An 18,576-nucleotide genomic window follows, 5' to 3' on the forward strand; every position below is an offset into this window, starting at 1 on the left:
GATTGATTAAGGTACCGTGGGGCAAGTGGGTAATGGATTTCGCATAGTTGGGATTCTTCAAATTCTAGAGACCTTAAATTAAAACAAATGAGGTCGTGTATATTTTTTAGCTTGACTCCCACCAAATATAAGGAGTATACTGAAATTGATATTTATGTAAAATTGAAGAAAAAAGTACAGAAAAAGTTTTTGAAAAACGTCTCCTTACTTTTCACTTGCCCCACAGGTGGAGCAAGTGAAAAGTTTATCGTTTTGAACAATAAATTCAAAAACTAACAGTTGCATTCAAGATTTCTATTACCTTTAACATTTGGTTAGGCGTCCCAATGAACAATAACATAAGTAACATGAAAACAAAGAAAATTTTATTATTGTTACTTGAATTTTCTTCTGTTCAGTTATGTTTGTTGAAATGATTCGAAACATTTCCAATGTTAGTTCTTACATCATGGGACAGCAATTGCATTTCTGCTCTGTAGAATTTCCACCGCTCGTTATTTGTTTTTAAGAAAATCGGATATGACGTCGGATAACTCTTCAAGAGAAATCAAACAGAATCCTTCAATAAAGTATTTAGGAATTTTTTTATGTGGATACACCTATACCCCATTTTTTATGTTTTGAACTAGCTTTAAATAGGCATCCCACAAGATTTCCGTGCGTTCTCTTATATTGGAACTTTTCAATCAACGTCTTCTTTTTAATCGGCTGTCCGAAGTAAACATATTTATATCGTAAAATTTGGTAACCTTTTTTTTTAGAAGTTCCATGATTTGGCCATGATAATAGCATTTAACGCTTTGAGTATAGTGTTTCTTGAATTATCAGCACGTTCTGATGTTCTAGGATAATTGTTAACCTTGTATAAGTATAGCTACCTAAAGAAAAAAAACAAATTTAATCTCTAATGAGAAACTTTTCACTTGCCCCACGTGATTAGAAAATTGACAGTGTTTCAATTTAGTTATTTTTAGGTCTATGTAGAATTAATTCTAAAACTTTTTTTTTATTGTGGTTCAAAACTATCAGAGAGGAAAACTTCGAAATGGTACAGACAATTATTTTCCTCAACTTTTTCCCACTGAAAATATTAAAATAAGATTGCACGCCGCCAACTTGTTACAGAGTGATAATTGGCAGGTTAACTATATTTCGCTCTATTATGCAATAAAGGCTGAAAAATTTCAGAAATTTCTTACCTATCGTAATGTTCTCAATGGCCTCAAAGGTTTACGCATGAGTTTAAAACGTTAATTCACATATTCAGTAAAATATACCAATTATTTTCACTTACCCCACTTACCCACTTGCCCCGCGGTACCTTACTGCTTTTATAATAATTCTTCCAACAAAATTTATCCCATTTCATGTTTTTTCTATTGCTGATAGGTTTCAACACAATTTTCACCTATCAATTATTAAATTTTTGCTAAGCAAATGAAATGCAATAGCTGGTTCATGCGATCTGAGACCTAATTATCCTAACGCGCTTCGCGCGATGTATGCTCCGCAACATTTTGTTCCATGCTACACTTTGCTGCTGTGACGATGGAAACCAACGCGTGCACTCTCATCGGGAAACGCGCTGCCTTGTATAGTACACGCAATCCTGCATATGTGGTAGAAAGCTTTTTGAACTACAAATGCCAGTGTGTTAGTAGCCAAAGCGTCAACTCTGGCCGATGCACAGTTTTGCTACATCAATCTATGCGAGCGTGCGGTGGGGAGACAAGAGACAAATCAATCCACGAAAGAGATCCATTTTGTTTGCTCTCTTTTTTCCTTCGCGCTTTCAACATCACCACGCTTGTGGTGTGGAGTACTGGCGTGATTTTTTAGACGGCTGACGATAAGAAGTTTCTGTAAGTTTGAGACTCAGGGCCCGCGCGTTTTTTTTTGTACAATACTGGTTAAGAACCTCGCTTCCAGCATACAGTATTAGCGCGGTGGTACTTGTGATGGTCAATCAGAAGACAATCAGAAAATTAATTCAAAAGCGGTCGTGCCCTCCGTACCGTCATCGTCAGTATAACGCTTCTGGTGTGGTTTAAAAGCAAGCAATTTTCTTAATACGTGCACCAAGTACACGATGCGAACGATCTTGTATTAATACTATGTAAAAATATGTGGGTTATGATCACTAACTCTATATTGCAATATTAGTTAGAATCCAGTGCTTTATAAATCGAAACTGATGACCCGCATAATTTGAATTATTTTCATATGCAATTTTACAATTTCCCCATAATGATGACTAATCGTTAAAATTGAATAAGTGAAAAAATAAAACTAAACAACCCGATTAGCATCTGCAATCATAAATGTTTTTAATCAACTGAAAGACTAGAAAAAAATTATATTTGAAAACGAAGGTTAGTAAAGATTGATTAAGGTACCGTGGGGCAAGTGGGTAATGGATTTCGCATAGTTGGGATTCTTCAAATTCTAGAGACCTTAAATTAAAACAAATGAGGTCGTGTATATTTTTTAGCTTGACTCCCACCAAATATAAGGAGTATACTGAAATTGATATTTATGTAAAATTGAAGAAAAAAGTACAGAAAAAGTTTTTGAAAAACGTCTCCTTACTTTTCACTTGCCCCACAGGTGGAGCAAGTGAAAAGTTTATCGTTTTGAACAATAAATTCAAAAACTAACAGTTGCATTCAAGATTTCTATTACCTTTAACATTTGGTTAGGCGTCCCAATGAACAATAACATAAGTAACATGAAAACAAAGAAAATTTTATTATTGTTACTTGAATTTTCTTCTGTTCAGTTATGTTTGTTGAAATGATTCGAAACATTTCCAATGTTAGTTCTTACATCATGGGACAGCAATTGCATTTCTGCTCTGTAGAATTTCCACCGCTCGTTATTTGTTTTTAAGAAAATCGGATATGACGTCGGATAACTCTTCAAGAGAAATCAAACAGAATCCTTCAATAAAGTATTTAGGAACTTTTTTATGTGGATACACCTATACCCCATTTTTTATGTTTTGAACTAGCTTTAAATAGGCATCCCACAAGATTTCCGTGCGTTCTCTTATATTGGAACTTTTCAATCAACGTCTTCTTTTTAATCGGCTGTCCGAAGTAAACATATTTATATCGTAAAATTTGGTAACCTTTTTTTTTTAGAAGTTCCATGATTTGGCCATGATAATAGCATTTAACGCTTTGAGTATAGTGTTTCTTGAATTATCAGCACGTTCTGATGTTCTAGGATAATTGTTAACCTTGTATAAGTATAGCTACCTAAAGAAAAAACACAAATTTAATCTCTAATGAGAAACTTTTCACTTGCCCCACGTGATTAGAAAATTGATAGTGTTTCAATTTAGTTATTTTTAGGTCTATGTAGAATTAATTCTAAAACTTTTTTTTATTGTGGTTCAAAACTATCAGAGAGGACAACTTCGAAATGGTACAGACAATTATTTTCCTCAACTTTTTCCCACTGAAAATATTAAAATAAGATTGCACGCCGCCAACTTGTCACGGAGTGATAATTGGCAGGTTAACTATATTTCGCTCTATTATGCAATAAAGGCTGAAAAATTTCAGAAATTTCTTACCTATCGTAATGTTCTCAATGGCCTCAAAGCCGTAACTTTTTCGCAAATCTTCACATCAATTTGTCCATCTATCCAATTGCAAATTATATGTAATGTTTAGCTTTTCGGTAGTTGTTAAACTTCCACTCGGCTGGTTAGCCGTAAACCACGATTCATAATTAAAAACAAGTATTTATCGAGCAACGGACTCATGTTCCGTAACCGGTCGTTTGAGAACGTCGCGACCCATTGGAAGCCCACACAATAGATACTTCAGCCAGCGCAGTTGCTGGCTAGTGTAGTGTGCTATTCCTATACCTAAAAAACAATGCGCTCTCGGGCTAGGCATTGGATATATATAGAAAGCGTTGTGTTTGGATGGGCATCTAATTTCTTCCGAAAGAGGTGCACTTTGCGAAAAAGAACCACGTGATTATTGAGCTGAAATCGAATTCAGGTTAACTTCTGCGTTCATGAGTCTTATTATGGCGTAGTGGTTAACGCGCCCCAACTAGAGATCGGGGAGTCGTGAGTTCGATTCTCACTGAGAAGACGTGTAACTTTTTCGCAAATCTTCACATCAATTTGTCCATCTATCCAATTGCAAATTATATGTAATGTTTAGCTTTTCGGTAGTTGTTAATTCCGATTTGTTTTGAATTAGATTGAAAAACTGGTGAAATTATCGAATAAACCCTTTTGCTTTGTACTGCTCACATACACCATGATGATTCGTCGATATCATACCTTGCTTGATACATACACCTTGCTTGATGCGTCGGTTTGACAGTTCATTTATCACATGCGTCACGTCATATACACCAGTATTGTTTTGAAGTTGCACATACACCGGTTTGCAAATTCCAATAAAACATAATAAAGTTTGTTCTATTCGTCAGTTTCTACGTTCAACTACAACGAATATTGAATGTTTCCAATTTCAACTTGACTAACAGGAGCACCGGACGGAGCCGTGAGTAACAAAAGTAAATGGAGAACAGTTCTTGTGAAAAATTTGGTGAGAAATTTGTCTAAAACCGAATACTGATGATGTTCCACATCAGTTTGCCGACCCGTCAGCTTACTGCAGCTGTGAAAATCCGAATCTCTCGATTTCCAACATGTTTAGTAATTCGAAAACAGTATGACGTATCTGCTGATTAAAATTTTATGTTTTGATTCTGCATATAGGTCGCTTTGCTATGAGCATATGTACGGTGTATGTGCTAGCATGAAAAATGTTGACAGTTGAGTCGCTTTGCAATGGTAGGGTGTATGTAGCCAAATTAAAAACACTGAGTAAAGTGCACATAGGGCAGAATTGAAATTTATTTCAAAAAATCAAAAAAATGTTTTAGGATTACTTTTTTGGACTCAATATGTAGATTATGCGTTTGTCAAGCCCATGCAAAGCAAATCCCGATTTGTTTATTTTTGCAGTTACGTCGGAATGAAGAATTATGCTTGAATTAATCGAAATGAAACGATTTTTGAAATGGAACGATTTTTGAAATGAAACGATTTTTGAAATGAAACGATTTTTGAAATGAAACGATTTTTGATACATCGATTCAAAATCATCCATCGCTAGGAATAACCTATATCTATTCTGTTATTATAATGAGTTTTTTTATTTCTTTCGACAGGATCCTATCAGAGACTATCGCACGCCTATCAAATTGCACGACTGGTTCGATACTCTCATTGTGACAAAGAAGCGAGAAGACATTTCGAATCTGCTGAAAGAGTTGATCCAAAAACACAATCCTGACGGTTTGCCATTGCCGGACATCAAATTCCCGACGTTGAACGGTAAGGTTTTCTTTTTTCTATTGATTCGTTTTTTTTTTTGTAAACGTTTTTTCGCATCAATCTACAGGCAAGCTCATCATCGACCCCGACGAAAACTTCAACGATGCCGAATTCGAAGAGGAAGAAATGGAAGATGAAGAGTTCGTTACAGGAAGTCAGGAATCGTCCACGAGCGAACGTCTGATCGAGGAAGAACCGAGTAGAGTGATACCCATACAGACGAAGAAAACTATCAAGCTGAAACGGTTAAACTCGGCAGGAACAGTGACAGGAGCACTAGCCAACAATTCGACGGCAACCGGAAACAGCGGGCAATCGCTTCTGGCTTCCTCACAGAAACGACCACTAGAGGGTGTTAAATCGGGTGCAGACTGTAGTATAAGGCCAAAGGCGGCAAAACTAAGTGATAGCCCAAATAAAGTAGTAACTACCCAAAATTAAAGAGTTTCGGGCCACCTGTATGTAAGATATGAAAGTGTTAGAAATATTAAACCTATCCCACTAAACGCATAAGGATTAAAGCAGGTCTACGAATCACAACTACTAATTAGGATCGACAATTGTATAAAAGAAACTCGTGGGAATAGCTGATGGCGATTTGTTCCTAGGCGCATGGTCATTTTTCTTTGAAACTTCAGACATTCAGGAATGCAAAAGGATAAGTTCTTGAGTATGTGAACACGTTTTTAGTGTTCAAAATGCTCTGAGCGAAGTGATCAGTGTCACCTTGTATTTAGCTAGATGTGTATTTTGAAAGTTTTTTTTTATAACCGGAAATACATTCTGAATCGTACAGTTGAAATTTGATTTTTTATGTACACCGAACCAAATTTACTTGAATGCACGGTCGTTAACCTTGTTTCCCATGTATAAATCGAATCCAGAGCTTGTTTATCTCCACTCGCCGGTTTAGATGGTTAGTCGTCAGGATAGTAAACAAAATGTTCTAACCTCACTTCAAGAAAATCAATCAGACATAACCTAACATTTTAGTTTCGATAGTTTCTGTCAGAGGTCAGTGTAGTTGCTTGATATGTTTTAGGTTAGGGGTGTCATGTATTGAAATAAAAGGAGCAACATAACCTAAATGTCATATATACATGGCATGTATTGTTTATATCGGCATTGATCCATTTTTTTCAATACATGGGATTTTTAGTAACATAACCTTTCTTAGCTTGGTGCGGTAGATGTTCATAAATGATGAATGAAAATACGAAAAATAATATAATTTATAATTAGCACTATAAGTAGCACTTACAGAATATACCTATGCTGTGACTGAAATAATCAATATCAAACGTAATAAAGAGTTAATGTTCAACAGTGCACGTGCGTTGTTTCCAATACTGTCGATATTATCACTACCTTCCTACTGGTGCTCCACTTGTGTATTATACATGGTAATCCAAATCTCTGAATCCATGTATAATTTCCAGCAAACGAGGTTACGTCTCAATCCATGTATAGTTTGTTCCTGCTCCACTTTTGGCATATACATGGCGTGTATAGCGATGATGACGTCAGCATGCTTTGGGATGTTTAATTAGTGCCGTACGTCTTCCCCTCCTTTTTTCTAGCGTATTGAAATGACGAACTACAGTAGCATTGCAATTTTGTTTACCCTTCGTCCACTTCAACCACGACTAAAAGAATTTATTTTAAGCGTGATTGCATGGCATAAGGTAAATACACCGGGACAAATTGAAATGTCTGGGGAAGATGAAATGACAGAGTATTGTTGCTAAAATTTGCAGCGATGAAAAATTTAATCATTTTTATATTAAGTTGACAAGTGAAGCAATATTTTAGTGAAGTTAAACAGGTTGGCATCACATTCAAAACTTAGCATTTCATCATTCCCTACTTTTTTCAACTTGTCACGGTGTAACTTTTATAACAAAGAGTTCTTCTTCTTCTCGACATTACATCCTCACTGGGACAGAGCCTGCATCTCAACTTGCGCAGAAAATAAATTGGAATTTTCGGATCTTTGTATGATTTTCAACAACCTTTAGATCAACACACTACGTAACACTTCGAACAAATCGCGATCAAAATCATAGTCGTGAAAACATGTACGCCCAATGCTAAAAACACTGTAGTTGGCCGATGGACCAACAGATGGCGGTAGTGTGTAAACGTCAAACACGAATAAAAGCGACGCGAGCGCTGCGGGTGGTCGATTGACCACCTACCATATGTTCGAATCGATCGTTGAAAAGTTGGTCGATGGACATCGATGAGAGTGTGACGTCTGTTTGTCTGTGCATCAAATGTGCGCTGTATAGATCAAACATCAACTAGTGCGCTGTATAGATCATTAACGGATATATGGAGAGTGAAAATGTATGCAGAATGAAGGGACCGAAAAAATCATCGACATAGGGAGAGATATCGAGATGTAGAACATCGAGATGTGGAGAATCGACTGTAGAAGGGGTATAAGCAGGGGTATAAGATTATAAGGATTGTATAATATAAATAAGAGTTGCAATCAAACATACATTGGCAATGTTATTCGTGGTTCACAATGTTTAGTAATTTTTTTTTTACCAGTGGTTTATTTATTAGGCTCATTTGTTTAACAAAAAACTTTACGGAGCCGAGATCTCAATTAACAAATAGTTACATAAACATTTCAATACTCTCAATTATATTAATAAAGAGTTTTACGCGCGCACTTTTTCTTTGGGCGTGATCCTGATCCGGAATCAGAGCTAGATTGGGAAGCCGCAGATTGAGCTCGTCGCGGGTTGGCCTGTGGGTTTCCCATCAACTGTTGGATCGCCTTGGCTGCCAGTTCCACTTTTTCTGCCGTCAACTTGTAGCATCTCCTGTCCGATATCACGGGTTCCTGTTCCGTATCAGAAGCACTCGAAGCCTGGTCGAAAATCTCCTCTTCTAAAACTTCAATGATTTCATCTTCCGCTACATCCGATGACACCTCACAAACTGGTACAGTGACTTTTCCTGCCACAACACCAGCGTAAGAGCAAACTTCCGACTTTTCCTGACTTTGTTCCTTCCTCTGATCCATCTTACGAGCTTGACGCTGAGGGCAAGAGTTTTTCCGATGACCTTGTGCTTGACACAAGAAGCAAGTGTCCTTGAGCTCCTCGTAAAAAACTCTTCCTTTCATGCCAACAACGTCAATTGTTGGCGGAATACTATTTTCAACCTCCATGTATACGCCACGTACTCCAGTATACATGTGATCTAGACCAAGTTCCATGGGAAACTTTTCTCGGATCACACGATCAACCTTCCCGAATTCTCCCAGTTTCGTGGTTAAACAATCATCCTTCAGCTCCGGTGGTAGATCAAAAATACGAACGTACCGCATGTTCGTACCCGCGATTGACATCCGGACATCTACCGATTTACCACTTGAATAGGCAAATTTTCTTGGTTCCGTATTTTTGCCCAGCGATTCCTCCATTGCCTCGAGTGAAACAAATTTCACGAACAGCGATCGGTCGTGGGCTGTTTTATAAGCCGTCTCCATCACCATGAGATCCGTGTCCAACTGCTTTAAAAATTTAGCAATCTCCACCCAGGAGGGTCTTGGACTTCCCACTGGGAAACGAAATTGGACCGTATTAACAAACATCTCACTTGCATTCATAGTGGATGATATGTTCGAGAAGCATTTTTACTACCTACGCGATACAAACTGAAGAAGGCAAACAAAAATATCAAAGAAGCGAGCACATTTACTCGTCTGCACCGAATGACTGTTGCGACGGTTGCGACAGAACTGTTTAGTAAATTTTGTGAGCACAAATGTATAGAATAATCCTTTGGAGCTTTCCATAAACCAAGTGGTATTTGTTCGGATTTTCAGAATTTTTTATACAATAATTTTTAAATTATTATGAATTTCGGTCTTTGGACAAACTTTTCCTCCCACTAGAATAACGACGTAGCACAGATAAACAGACGTCACACTCTCATCGCTGTCTATCGACCACCTTTTTAACAGTCGATTAAAAAATATGGTAGGTGGTCAATCCACCACTCGCAGCACTAGCATCGTTTTTGTTCGCGTTTGACGTTTGCACACTACCGCCATCTGTTGGCCCATCGGCCAAACACGCCGATTTTAGCATTGGGCGTACATGTCCTCGTGACTATGATCACAGATAAACAGACGTCACACTCTCATCGCTGTCTATCGACCACCTTTTTAACGGTCGATTAAAAAATATGGTAGGTGGTCAATCCACCACTCGCAGCACTAGCATCGTTTTTGTTCGCGTTTGACGTTTGCACACTACCGCCATCTGTTGGCCCATCGGCCAAACACGCCGATTTTAGCATTGGGCGTACATGTCCTCGTGACTATGATTTTAATCACAATTTGTTCTAAGTGTTACGTCTGTTTGTCTGTGCTATGATTTTAATCACAATTTGTTCTAAGTGTTACGTCTGTTTGTCTGTGGACGTAGTTTCAGGACGGCCGCTTCTGTTTTCCCCGTAACTGGGCTTTCCAGATATTCCGATTTGTACGTGAAACGCATTTATGCATGAAGATACTTTTCAGAGTAATAGTCAGATGTGAAGGCGAATATGGCATGTTTAATTTGTTGGTTGTTCAGCGAAGAACAGTGCGCGAAATTAGGGCACAGACAAACAGACGTAACACTTAGAACAAATTGTGACATGTACGCCCAATGCTAAAATCGGCGTGTTTGGCCGATGGGCCAACAGATGGCGGTAGTGAGCAAACGTCAAACGCGAACAAAAACAATGCTAGTGCTGCGAGTGTTGGATTGACCACCTACCATATTTTTTAATCGACCGTTAAAAAGGTGGTCGATAGACAGCGATGAGAGTGTGACGTCTGTTTACCTGTGATTGGAGCATTATGAAAAAAAGCCGTGACCTAATTTCGCGCAATACTTTTTTGGATAAAACTCAATAATTATGCTAATATTTAATAAGATTTCATAGAAGCACCATTAAACAAATCTGTAGCAAGTAGTTCCATGGAATATTGCAGAAAAAATAAAACATTTTCAAAATAAAAATCGCTTCTGTTTTTGTCTTACAGTCTTAGCACGGACGCTAAGGAAATTAGAAAAATGGTATCTACTTAGACGGGCCCCTACTGATTATTATTTTACGCAGCGAAAATGTGTCTTATTTGCTTTTATTTGTGATTCAAACTTATTATGAATGAAAAAAGCATCAAATGGCATTAAAAGTTGCTGCAATAATATCCATGCATCCATGTATTGATAATTTTGTATGAAATGCGCAGAATTAGGGCACTTTACTGTACTTCAAATCGATATTTATTTAGATTTTTTTGATTGTTATGTATTGAGTATGATGGACTTAAAAATTTGCGCAAAATGATCCACTTGCCCCGCCATGGAAACCAATTAAAAAAAAATGTTTTCAGAACAAAATTGATGGTGGTGTAATTTTGTATAGTAGGAATGATATTATATTACTCTCGTTCTTGTTATTAGTGCTAGTAATGTTACATTGTAATACTTTAAAATTAAAAAGTATCTTTATTTAATCAAAATATAATTAAAAATATGTATACAATAGTTCTTTAATTCGATAAAAAAAAACATCATAACTAGAATAATTTGGAGAAAATTCATCCATTTATATACATAAGTTATATAGAAAGTATTATAGGATTTTTCCTAACGATATTTTCGATAAACACTCGTAGTTTAGAAATATTAGTTATATATACTTTTAAATAACAAACAGAAATCCTTTTATTCTATTTATGAATATATTTGTATCATCTGTCTAGAACAATTTATATGGTCAGTTTCCAATCAGTTTGCTTTCCTCCATCAGTAAACTTTTTGAAAGGGTTCACATCAACGAAAACTCAATTTTTGCCAATGGACGCTCATCAACTTCTACGTGTAACAAATTTGATTCGTTCCAACAAATCTGAAGGCTATTCTACTGGTCTTGCTTTTCTAGACATAGAAAAAATAATGGACAGTGTTTGGCATGGAGGCTTTAATTTTCCAACATAGGGAGACGGATCCTATTCTTGGCGCTTTTGATTCACTTCGGCAGTGGGGTTTTTCGGTAGCTACTGAGCTCATATTTGGCCACAACATGCGTCGTATTACTTCTGATTGCAAAGTTTCAGACAATTCGGCTGAGAAAAACCCCCCATGCCAAAGTGAATCATGGAAGTGCCCAAGTAGCTCTGCGCCCTACATTGTTAGAATAAACCAAAGTTAGCTGTCAAATCGTAAACTTTAGGTTAATTATCAGAACTCCAGGTCTGAAAGACTTCCTGCTGATGTTCCTCAAGGCAGCATTTTGGGACGAATATTATACAATATTTTAACATCTGACTTACCTGAGTTTCCTCAAGGATGTAACAAATCTTTGTTTGCGGATGACACCCCAAGTAAACACAAACATTATCATTGCATTAATTCGATCAAAAGTCAATATTTTTTGCATTAATAATGTTATCATGCATTTAAGCATAAGCATAAGCATTGATGACCGTACAATTCGTAGTTGCTACTCCGTGATTGACCAGAATAATCGAAGTTGCACAAGGAACCAAGAGATGTAGCTTGGGAGTAGCTTCCCATCTTCAATGTACATCTTCGAAAACTCCAAACATTAAAATGTCAATAACGGCGCCGGCCACGTCCTTACGGTCATCGGGGAGGGGAAGGAATATTAGTGTGACATCCATTGTTACTAGATACCAAGATCACCTCTGCATCTCCATGGTTGTCACGGAAAGGAGTTTTGTTAGTGGGGAATGATCATAGCTGTATGATCAGGATTCACCTTGGTAAGTGATGCGATTCATGCACCTCAGTTCAAAAAATCACCTATCAGTACTCTGAAGACAACGTGAACATACGGTTAGTCGACACTTTTAGCGTCGAACCATTCAAAGGTAATTTTTGTAATGAAAAAAATCAGGTAAAAAGAAAGGTATGGGATTTTAATGTCGACACTTACAGTGACGAACTGTTCGTATTTTGTTGAACCATTTTATTTAAGTAACTTTCCCACCGTTGTCATTATAAAAATACGGTTCATAATATATTGTAAATTTAAAATAAAAGCATGAAACGAGCTCACCAAAATGATCATCCATCCTTGATTCAGCTTATGTTGCTACTTTAATAAGCATGTATATTTCACAATAGCAAAATATCACTCCGGCGACGCGAAAATTTTAGCTCGATTGCACTCGTGCGAACTAAAACAAAACGAGAAAAAAAAAGTCCGGCGGCGCGACGACGCAAAGAAAAAAATAACGATCTTTCTTATAATTATGAAACGAAGCCAAAACTCAAACCCTCAAGAGCACAAATCTAGAGAATCAGATAGCGGTTCAAGCTGAAAACCTGATCGATTGGTCACCATCAGCTAGTACCATTCGTTTAATTCCTCAGCCTGATCCACTGTCCGGCTCTCCAGACCTGTCCTCCTGAAAATTCGATGCATCTCCACCTTCTGCTTGGACTTAAACGAAAAACTGCCCAGCAGAAAGTGTGCAGAATAAAACGTTTCATTTCCACTACACTTTTCCTTCAAAAACTACACCAGCCGAATCAAATAATTTACGGACTTAATAATGTTATCATGCATTTATTCAATAACTGTCAAGCAATGATCCATTTGATTTATATTGTAAATGCTTTGTAGCATTATTTTAATTCAGCATTATGCTACGCGTTTAGAGTGAATGTACAGTTATGCTGTCATACAAGATTACATATCCTCATTAAACGCACTCGAATTTGTAATAAATGTAACAAATATGTAAAATGTCTTTATCCCAGAAAATCACAACATTGTCTCAAGAACTAGCTTTGAATCTTCAAACAAATTTTCAGGCCAGCCATGTTGTATGCTGTACCAATATGGACTAGCTGTTGTAATACCAAGAAGAAAGCTCTGCAGAGGATTCAAAATAGAATTTTGAAAATTATTCTAAAGCTTCCTCCCTGATATAGTACTAATGAGTTACATAGAATATCCAATAACGAAACATTGTAACAAACGTCAAATAAAATAATTAATAACACAGCGTAACAAAAATTACATTTTTGCGTGTCTCAAGGATCAAATGTGTCTCTAGTAGATTTGGGATTGCTGAAGCTGATGCCGTTTTCAGAAATGTTCCAGCACGTCACAATTTTTAACTACAGGTCACCAAAGTTATATAAAACACTGTTTTCATTGATATTTACATACCATTTAAAGTATGATTTAAATTTTTTTTTGTGATCTAATCCACCAAGCATACAATATGTGACATTAACTTCCAATTCAGATGTATTGAGGATTTTGCCCTCTAATAGACTCACACCTAAATAATTTTGTCACACCAAAATATTCTCCCACCATGTTTGCCATATATTGGATCGCGTCGTAGCTAACAAAACCAACAAGTAACACACATGTAACGTATTATGTTGGATTGTACATTGAATGCAAGATGCGTGCTTCTATGAAAGTGCCATATAAACTGACGTGTGAGTATTTATTTTTCCACGTTGAAAATGTGCACGAGAATCTATTCCTCAACTAAACGAACAATAATTTGGTTGAAATGGGCTACATGCATGGCCTGATTCGCTACTCACCACACCGTAACGCACATGCGGCGAATGCATCCAACGAATTATTTCTCAAAAAATGGGAACTATTTTCAAAAAAAAAAAAAAAAGGTACCGGTTGTGTGTATTAATGATGGTGGCTATCACGCCTACCAAATATTTGTTTGATTAATGCTTTGATTTACGAGAAATTTGAAGTTATAAGCCTTTCCCTATACAAAAAAAAAAAAAAAACGAGAAAACTTCTGCTGATCAAGACAAGAGCAAAGCAGGTATTATCCATTGCACGATTAAATAGAAATTAAATCGGTTTTAAAACATGCTTGCAATCTCCATAAAATTTCTTCGTTTCTCTCATATGGAAAAATACAATACTTTTCGATACCATAAAAAATAACTTTTGAGCATCGAATATATATGAAAAAATTATCATACAAGCTTGCAAGCTTGCATGCAAGTTGGCTGAATTGACTATTTCATCAGTCAATATCTCAAAAATTAGACGTGCTATGATATTTTTGAGAACAGTAATGGATTCAGCAATTGTTAATTAAGTAAATAGCGGTATTTTGGTGTTTGAGACAAAAACGTGTTTCGCAGTGTAATTTTCGACAAAAATCATTGCAATCTTCTATTGCCATGATTAATGTGAGCGTTTTTTTCTTTTATAAGCAGGCGAAATAAATTCACCTGTAAAAAATCTAAACTGTTACGACAAATGAAATGTAATATGTTGTTAATAAAAGTTTAAATTTGTTTTACCAAATTAGGATGGTAGTGTTATCTAACGCAGAACACCTAGATATAATAAGTGAATGTAATATTTGGAATGATAATAATAAAGAATAAAAAAAAAACACTTCGTTGATTTGCGTAGATCTGCTTCCCTCCCACTCGTGGTATTTTCGTCACAACACATTAAAAAAAAATTGGGGTGGGTAATGTCTATTACATTACCGCGGGGTTGACGTAGAACTACGATGATTAATAATTTGATTTGTCATGTGTATGAATTTGTAAGTATACTAGTTTTGTGTTGTTATTGATCGGATGAAGTTTTCAGAAGTTAACTCTTTTTGGACTCATTTTGGTAGTCCTGAAAAGCACCATTTGTCGTTCTGTGGAACCGAGAACCAGTGTTTGGTGTTCCAGGAATAATGCCAGATGATTGAATTTGTTTGTTTGGTCGTTGCTTCCTTGTGTTGCTTGGTTGGGTGATCGGTTTCTGGCTCCACCTGTAGTTCGCCAAACTCCTCCAGTAGATTAGATGTTTGATAGCTCGGGTGCTTCGATCGTGAGAATCGATAGAATCGGTCCAGTGCTTTGGTCTGTAGCAATATCCATTGCATGAGCATTTAGGCTCTGTACATTGATACTCATCAATATGCAGGCTTGGCCGCTATGATCCAGTGTTTCACGCAGTTCGTCTCAAAGCGTCACTAATCGATGATTGCCTAAGCGCTGCAGCTCATTCCTCACGTCAACCCTCTTGAGAGAATTGCTGCCTTTGGTGTGATGGAACTTAAAAAAATTGGAAGAGTTTGTCAAAAATAGCCCTTGCAGTGAAGTAACCCGCGACAAACCAACATATACCAATTGCTGATCCTGGCTTTTGTCATAGTCGTACACGACCTCGGGGAAAGTTCCACCTTGCGACTTATGAACAGTAAAAGCACAGGCACTAACCATCGGGAAATGAATGCGTTTGCATTTGATTATGCCGCACAGTTTGAAAGTAAAATAAAAATTCTCTATACAGGAGTGAAATTGGAATTTCAAAACCAAGAGCCTTACGTTGGCATGAAATATTTTGAACTCTTATAGCTGTTTGCTGGTTTAACGAAATTCCTTGAATGGCACCTCAATTGAAAGACAAGACATCAAAGGGTCATGTCGTTTACTTACTGAATCCCACATACCTGTCCAAATAGTTTAATAACTGTTTTAAAAGAGAACGTTGATTTCAAGCAAATTTATTAATAGGGGTGCTAGAGAAGTTGATTTCAAGCAAATTTATAAATATGGATGCTTGAGAAACATCATTTGCTTTCCATTCTCCGCTTGGATCGCATCTCAGCAGGCAACAGATCGTCTTGCTCTGACCGGGCGTGCTTCTCAGGCACAGACATCGATAGCGAAGGACCTCCCCGTTTGTCTTGCTTCGCTCAAATCAAACTGTCGAGCGAGCGAGAGAAGATGCCGTCCGAAGCCAAAATCATCACCGCTGCCGTCGTCAAGAAGAAGAAGAGGAAGCAGTCCACAGGAAAATTTGCGGTCGAACTGTGAACATGGTCGGGCAAGTCATTCTCGCTTTGTGCTTCACCGCTTATTTGCGTTCACCCGGCCATCGTCATCGCCGCCATCATCAGATTTCGACTTAAGCCCGGTGATCCACTACCTGTCACTGTTGTGCGCCATCCACGCCACGAAACTTTAGGTTCGTCGTATAAGCAAATAACTTGCTTAAATTTATACATTTGAGTTGAGGATTCCCCGTTTGACCATGGCAATCAACATATAACATCCCGCAGTGTTATTTATCTATAAGAACATCAAAGCTAACAAAGCCATCGACCATTTTCAGGGCCATCAAATTAGTGGAAAAGAGTTAAAAGAGAAATACTTCCGACTTTATATATGGCTTCTAATATTCCTAAATCAATTTCACAGCTTCATACAAAATTTCATTTGTCATGAATAATTTATGACTAAACATTTTGAGACTGTAATCGCGGACGCTGCTGCAGTGCCGTCGGGGTGAGTGCTCAACATTCCACAACAATTGTAAAATAGAATGGCATTTCCAACAGCGTCTTTGTTGTTCCATATTATATGGGAACACTTTGATTAGCAAAATTATCACATGTAACAAATTTGCAACATATTAAGAATGCTTTTGAAAAGACATTCTCATTGAACAATTGTAATAATTTTGGCACCCATGGATCAGAATTTTACATTCATAATAAAGAAAACTATTGATTATCAATAGCTCGTATTGAATATTTAGTTAATGTCAACCCTTCCAGCAATTCATGTTCGACCAATTTCTCACGCATTAGTCTTCTCCGCAATTTTCAAGTAATTCTAAGCCCAACGCATTATTGGCACATACCCATTTCCTAGATTGGTCGATCAGAAAGCGAAGAGCACAAAAGGGAGGAGCACCATCTGCTATTCTGAGGTTATAAAACATGCTTCCTTCGTCGGATTCAGTTTCATTCCAATTCCGCTTTCGAGCTGGTAAGAGCTCCTCCGAACTTGCTCAGCGAGAAGTATCTCGCTGCTAGAAATCTGCTGAGCTGTTAATCTTAAGCTGTCAATCATCTGGTTTGTTAAATCGCTCAAGATTTCTAGGTTGACCGATCCGCGCTTCTAGATTTCGACTCGTGGTAAACTCGTGGTCACAGCATCCAAGCTCAATCGGCCCTTCTCAGGACCAACATACGTTCATAAAAGGGTTTATTGGATGATATTTACTGATTTATCTATAATGATCTAAATATCGCGGTATACTACAATTTGGTTCACATAATTTACCCCACATAATTAAATGAATTTGAGAATTTACCACTGCAGCGCCGTCGGACCGTAATAACATCATACTACTCAGCATTGTATGGTATTTCTAACAGCATCGTTGATATATCATAACCTTATCCTAGATTGGTCAATCAGAAGAAGGCGAAGAATACGAAAGGGAGGAGCATCGTCTGCAATTCAAATTATGTAAAACATACTATTTTCGACAGATTCGGTTCATTTAAGGGACGAATGACCTTCGGATTAAAATCCCTCTGTAACAACAACAGGATTCGGTTCATTTCATTTACACTTTCGAGCTAGTAAGAACTTCTCGTGATAAACACAGTAAAGCTAGTAATATTTCCTAATGTGCTTACCACATACTTGCTATAATCTCTTAATGCATCTCGTAGCATCATACAATATCTGATTTATCACGAATAGTCGACAATACGACAATTTGAGGATGTTCCGAGAACGCTGCGGCAGTGCCGTCGGGATGCAATAACAGAATAATGCTCATCTTGTACATCCCTTGCCAAGACATCAATTTCATATAGCCAATTTCTCAGATTAACGCAATAGACAACATGTAGAAAAATCAATTCAGATCAATAGTTGCTCATTACAATTGGTCAAGAAACAGTTTATTGAACAGTATTTAAAATCTGTCGCAATTTTAATACATTTTACAATTTCCGTACTCGAGAATTTTGGAAGCGGGGGCCGTGATGCTCGGGATGGATTGTCCTCCATGACTGGTCCTGGCTGGAAATATTCGTGGGGAGAAACTCGACCCTTTGCTGCAGGAATTTCATTAACAACTCTTTGGTAAAGCAGAAATTTTCCGAGGAAAATTCTGCTAAAAGTGAACTTTTTCAAAACAACTCTTATTGATTGGAATATTTATCAACAACTCTTTGTTAAGTCAAATCATCCTAAACAACTCTTTGCTCCATCGCCAAACCAAACCATTTCATTGAATTCATCAAGTACAAGAATATGAATGGTAAGGAGAGGCAGATGGTGTATATTTCGCTGGCGTTACTTTCCAACAGGTCGCCGGTAGGCGCTGACTACTAATCCGTCCAC

General features: G+C 37.3%; 1 protein-coding gene across 3 annotated transcripts in view; it reads left to right on the top strand.

Annotated features, from left to right (window-relative positions):
* LOC5570322 overlaps window positions 1-6,700 on the top strand; it is a 63,112-nt gene extending 56,412 nt beyond the window's left edge. For all 3 annotated transcript variants that reach the window (XM_001653099.2, XM_021843822.1, XM_021843823.1), the window contains 2 exons: window positions 5,206-5,371; window positions 5,439-6,700. In XM_001653099.2, coding sequence (XP_001653149.2) covers window positions 5,206-5,371; window positions 5,439-5,812 — 540 coding nt within the window. In that variant the 3' untranslated portion in view covers window positions 5,813-6,700. The remainder of the gene's footprint in view (window positions 1-5,205; window positions 5,372-5,438) is intronic.
* The last annotated feature ends 11,876 nt before the right edge of the window (window positions 6,701-18,576 follow it).

The sequence above is a fragment of the Aedes aegypti genome, chromosome 2 (genome assembly GCF_002204515.2).
Source record: "Aedes aegypti strain LVP_AGWG chromosome 2, AaegL5.0 Primary Assembly, whole genome shotgun sequence".
NCBI classification, from domain to species: Eukaryota; Metazoa; Arthropoda; class Insecta; order Diptera; family Culicidae; genus Aedes; species Aedes aegypti.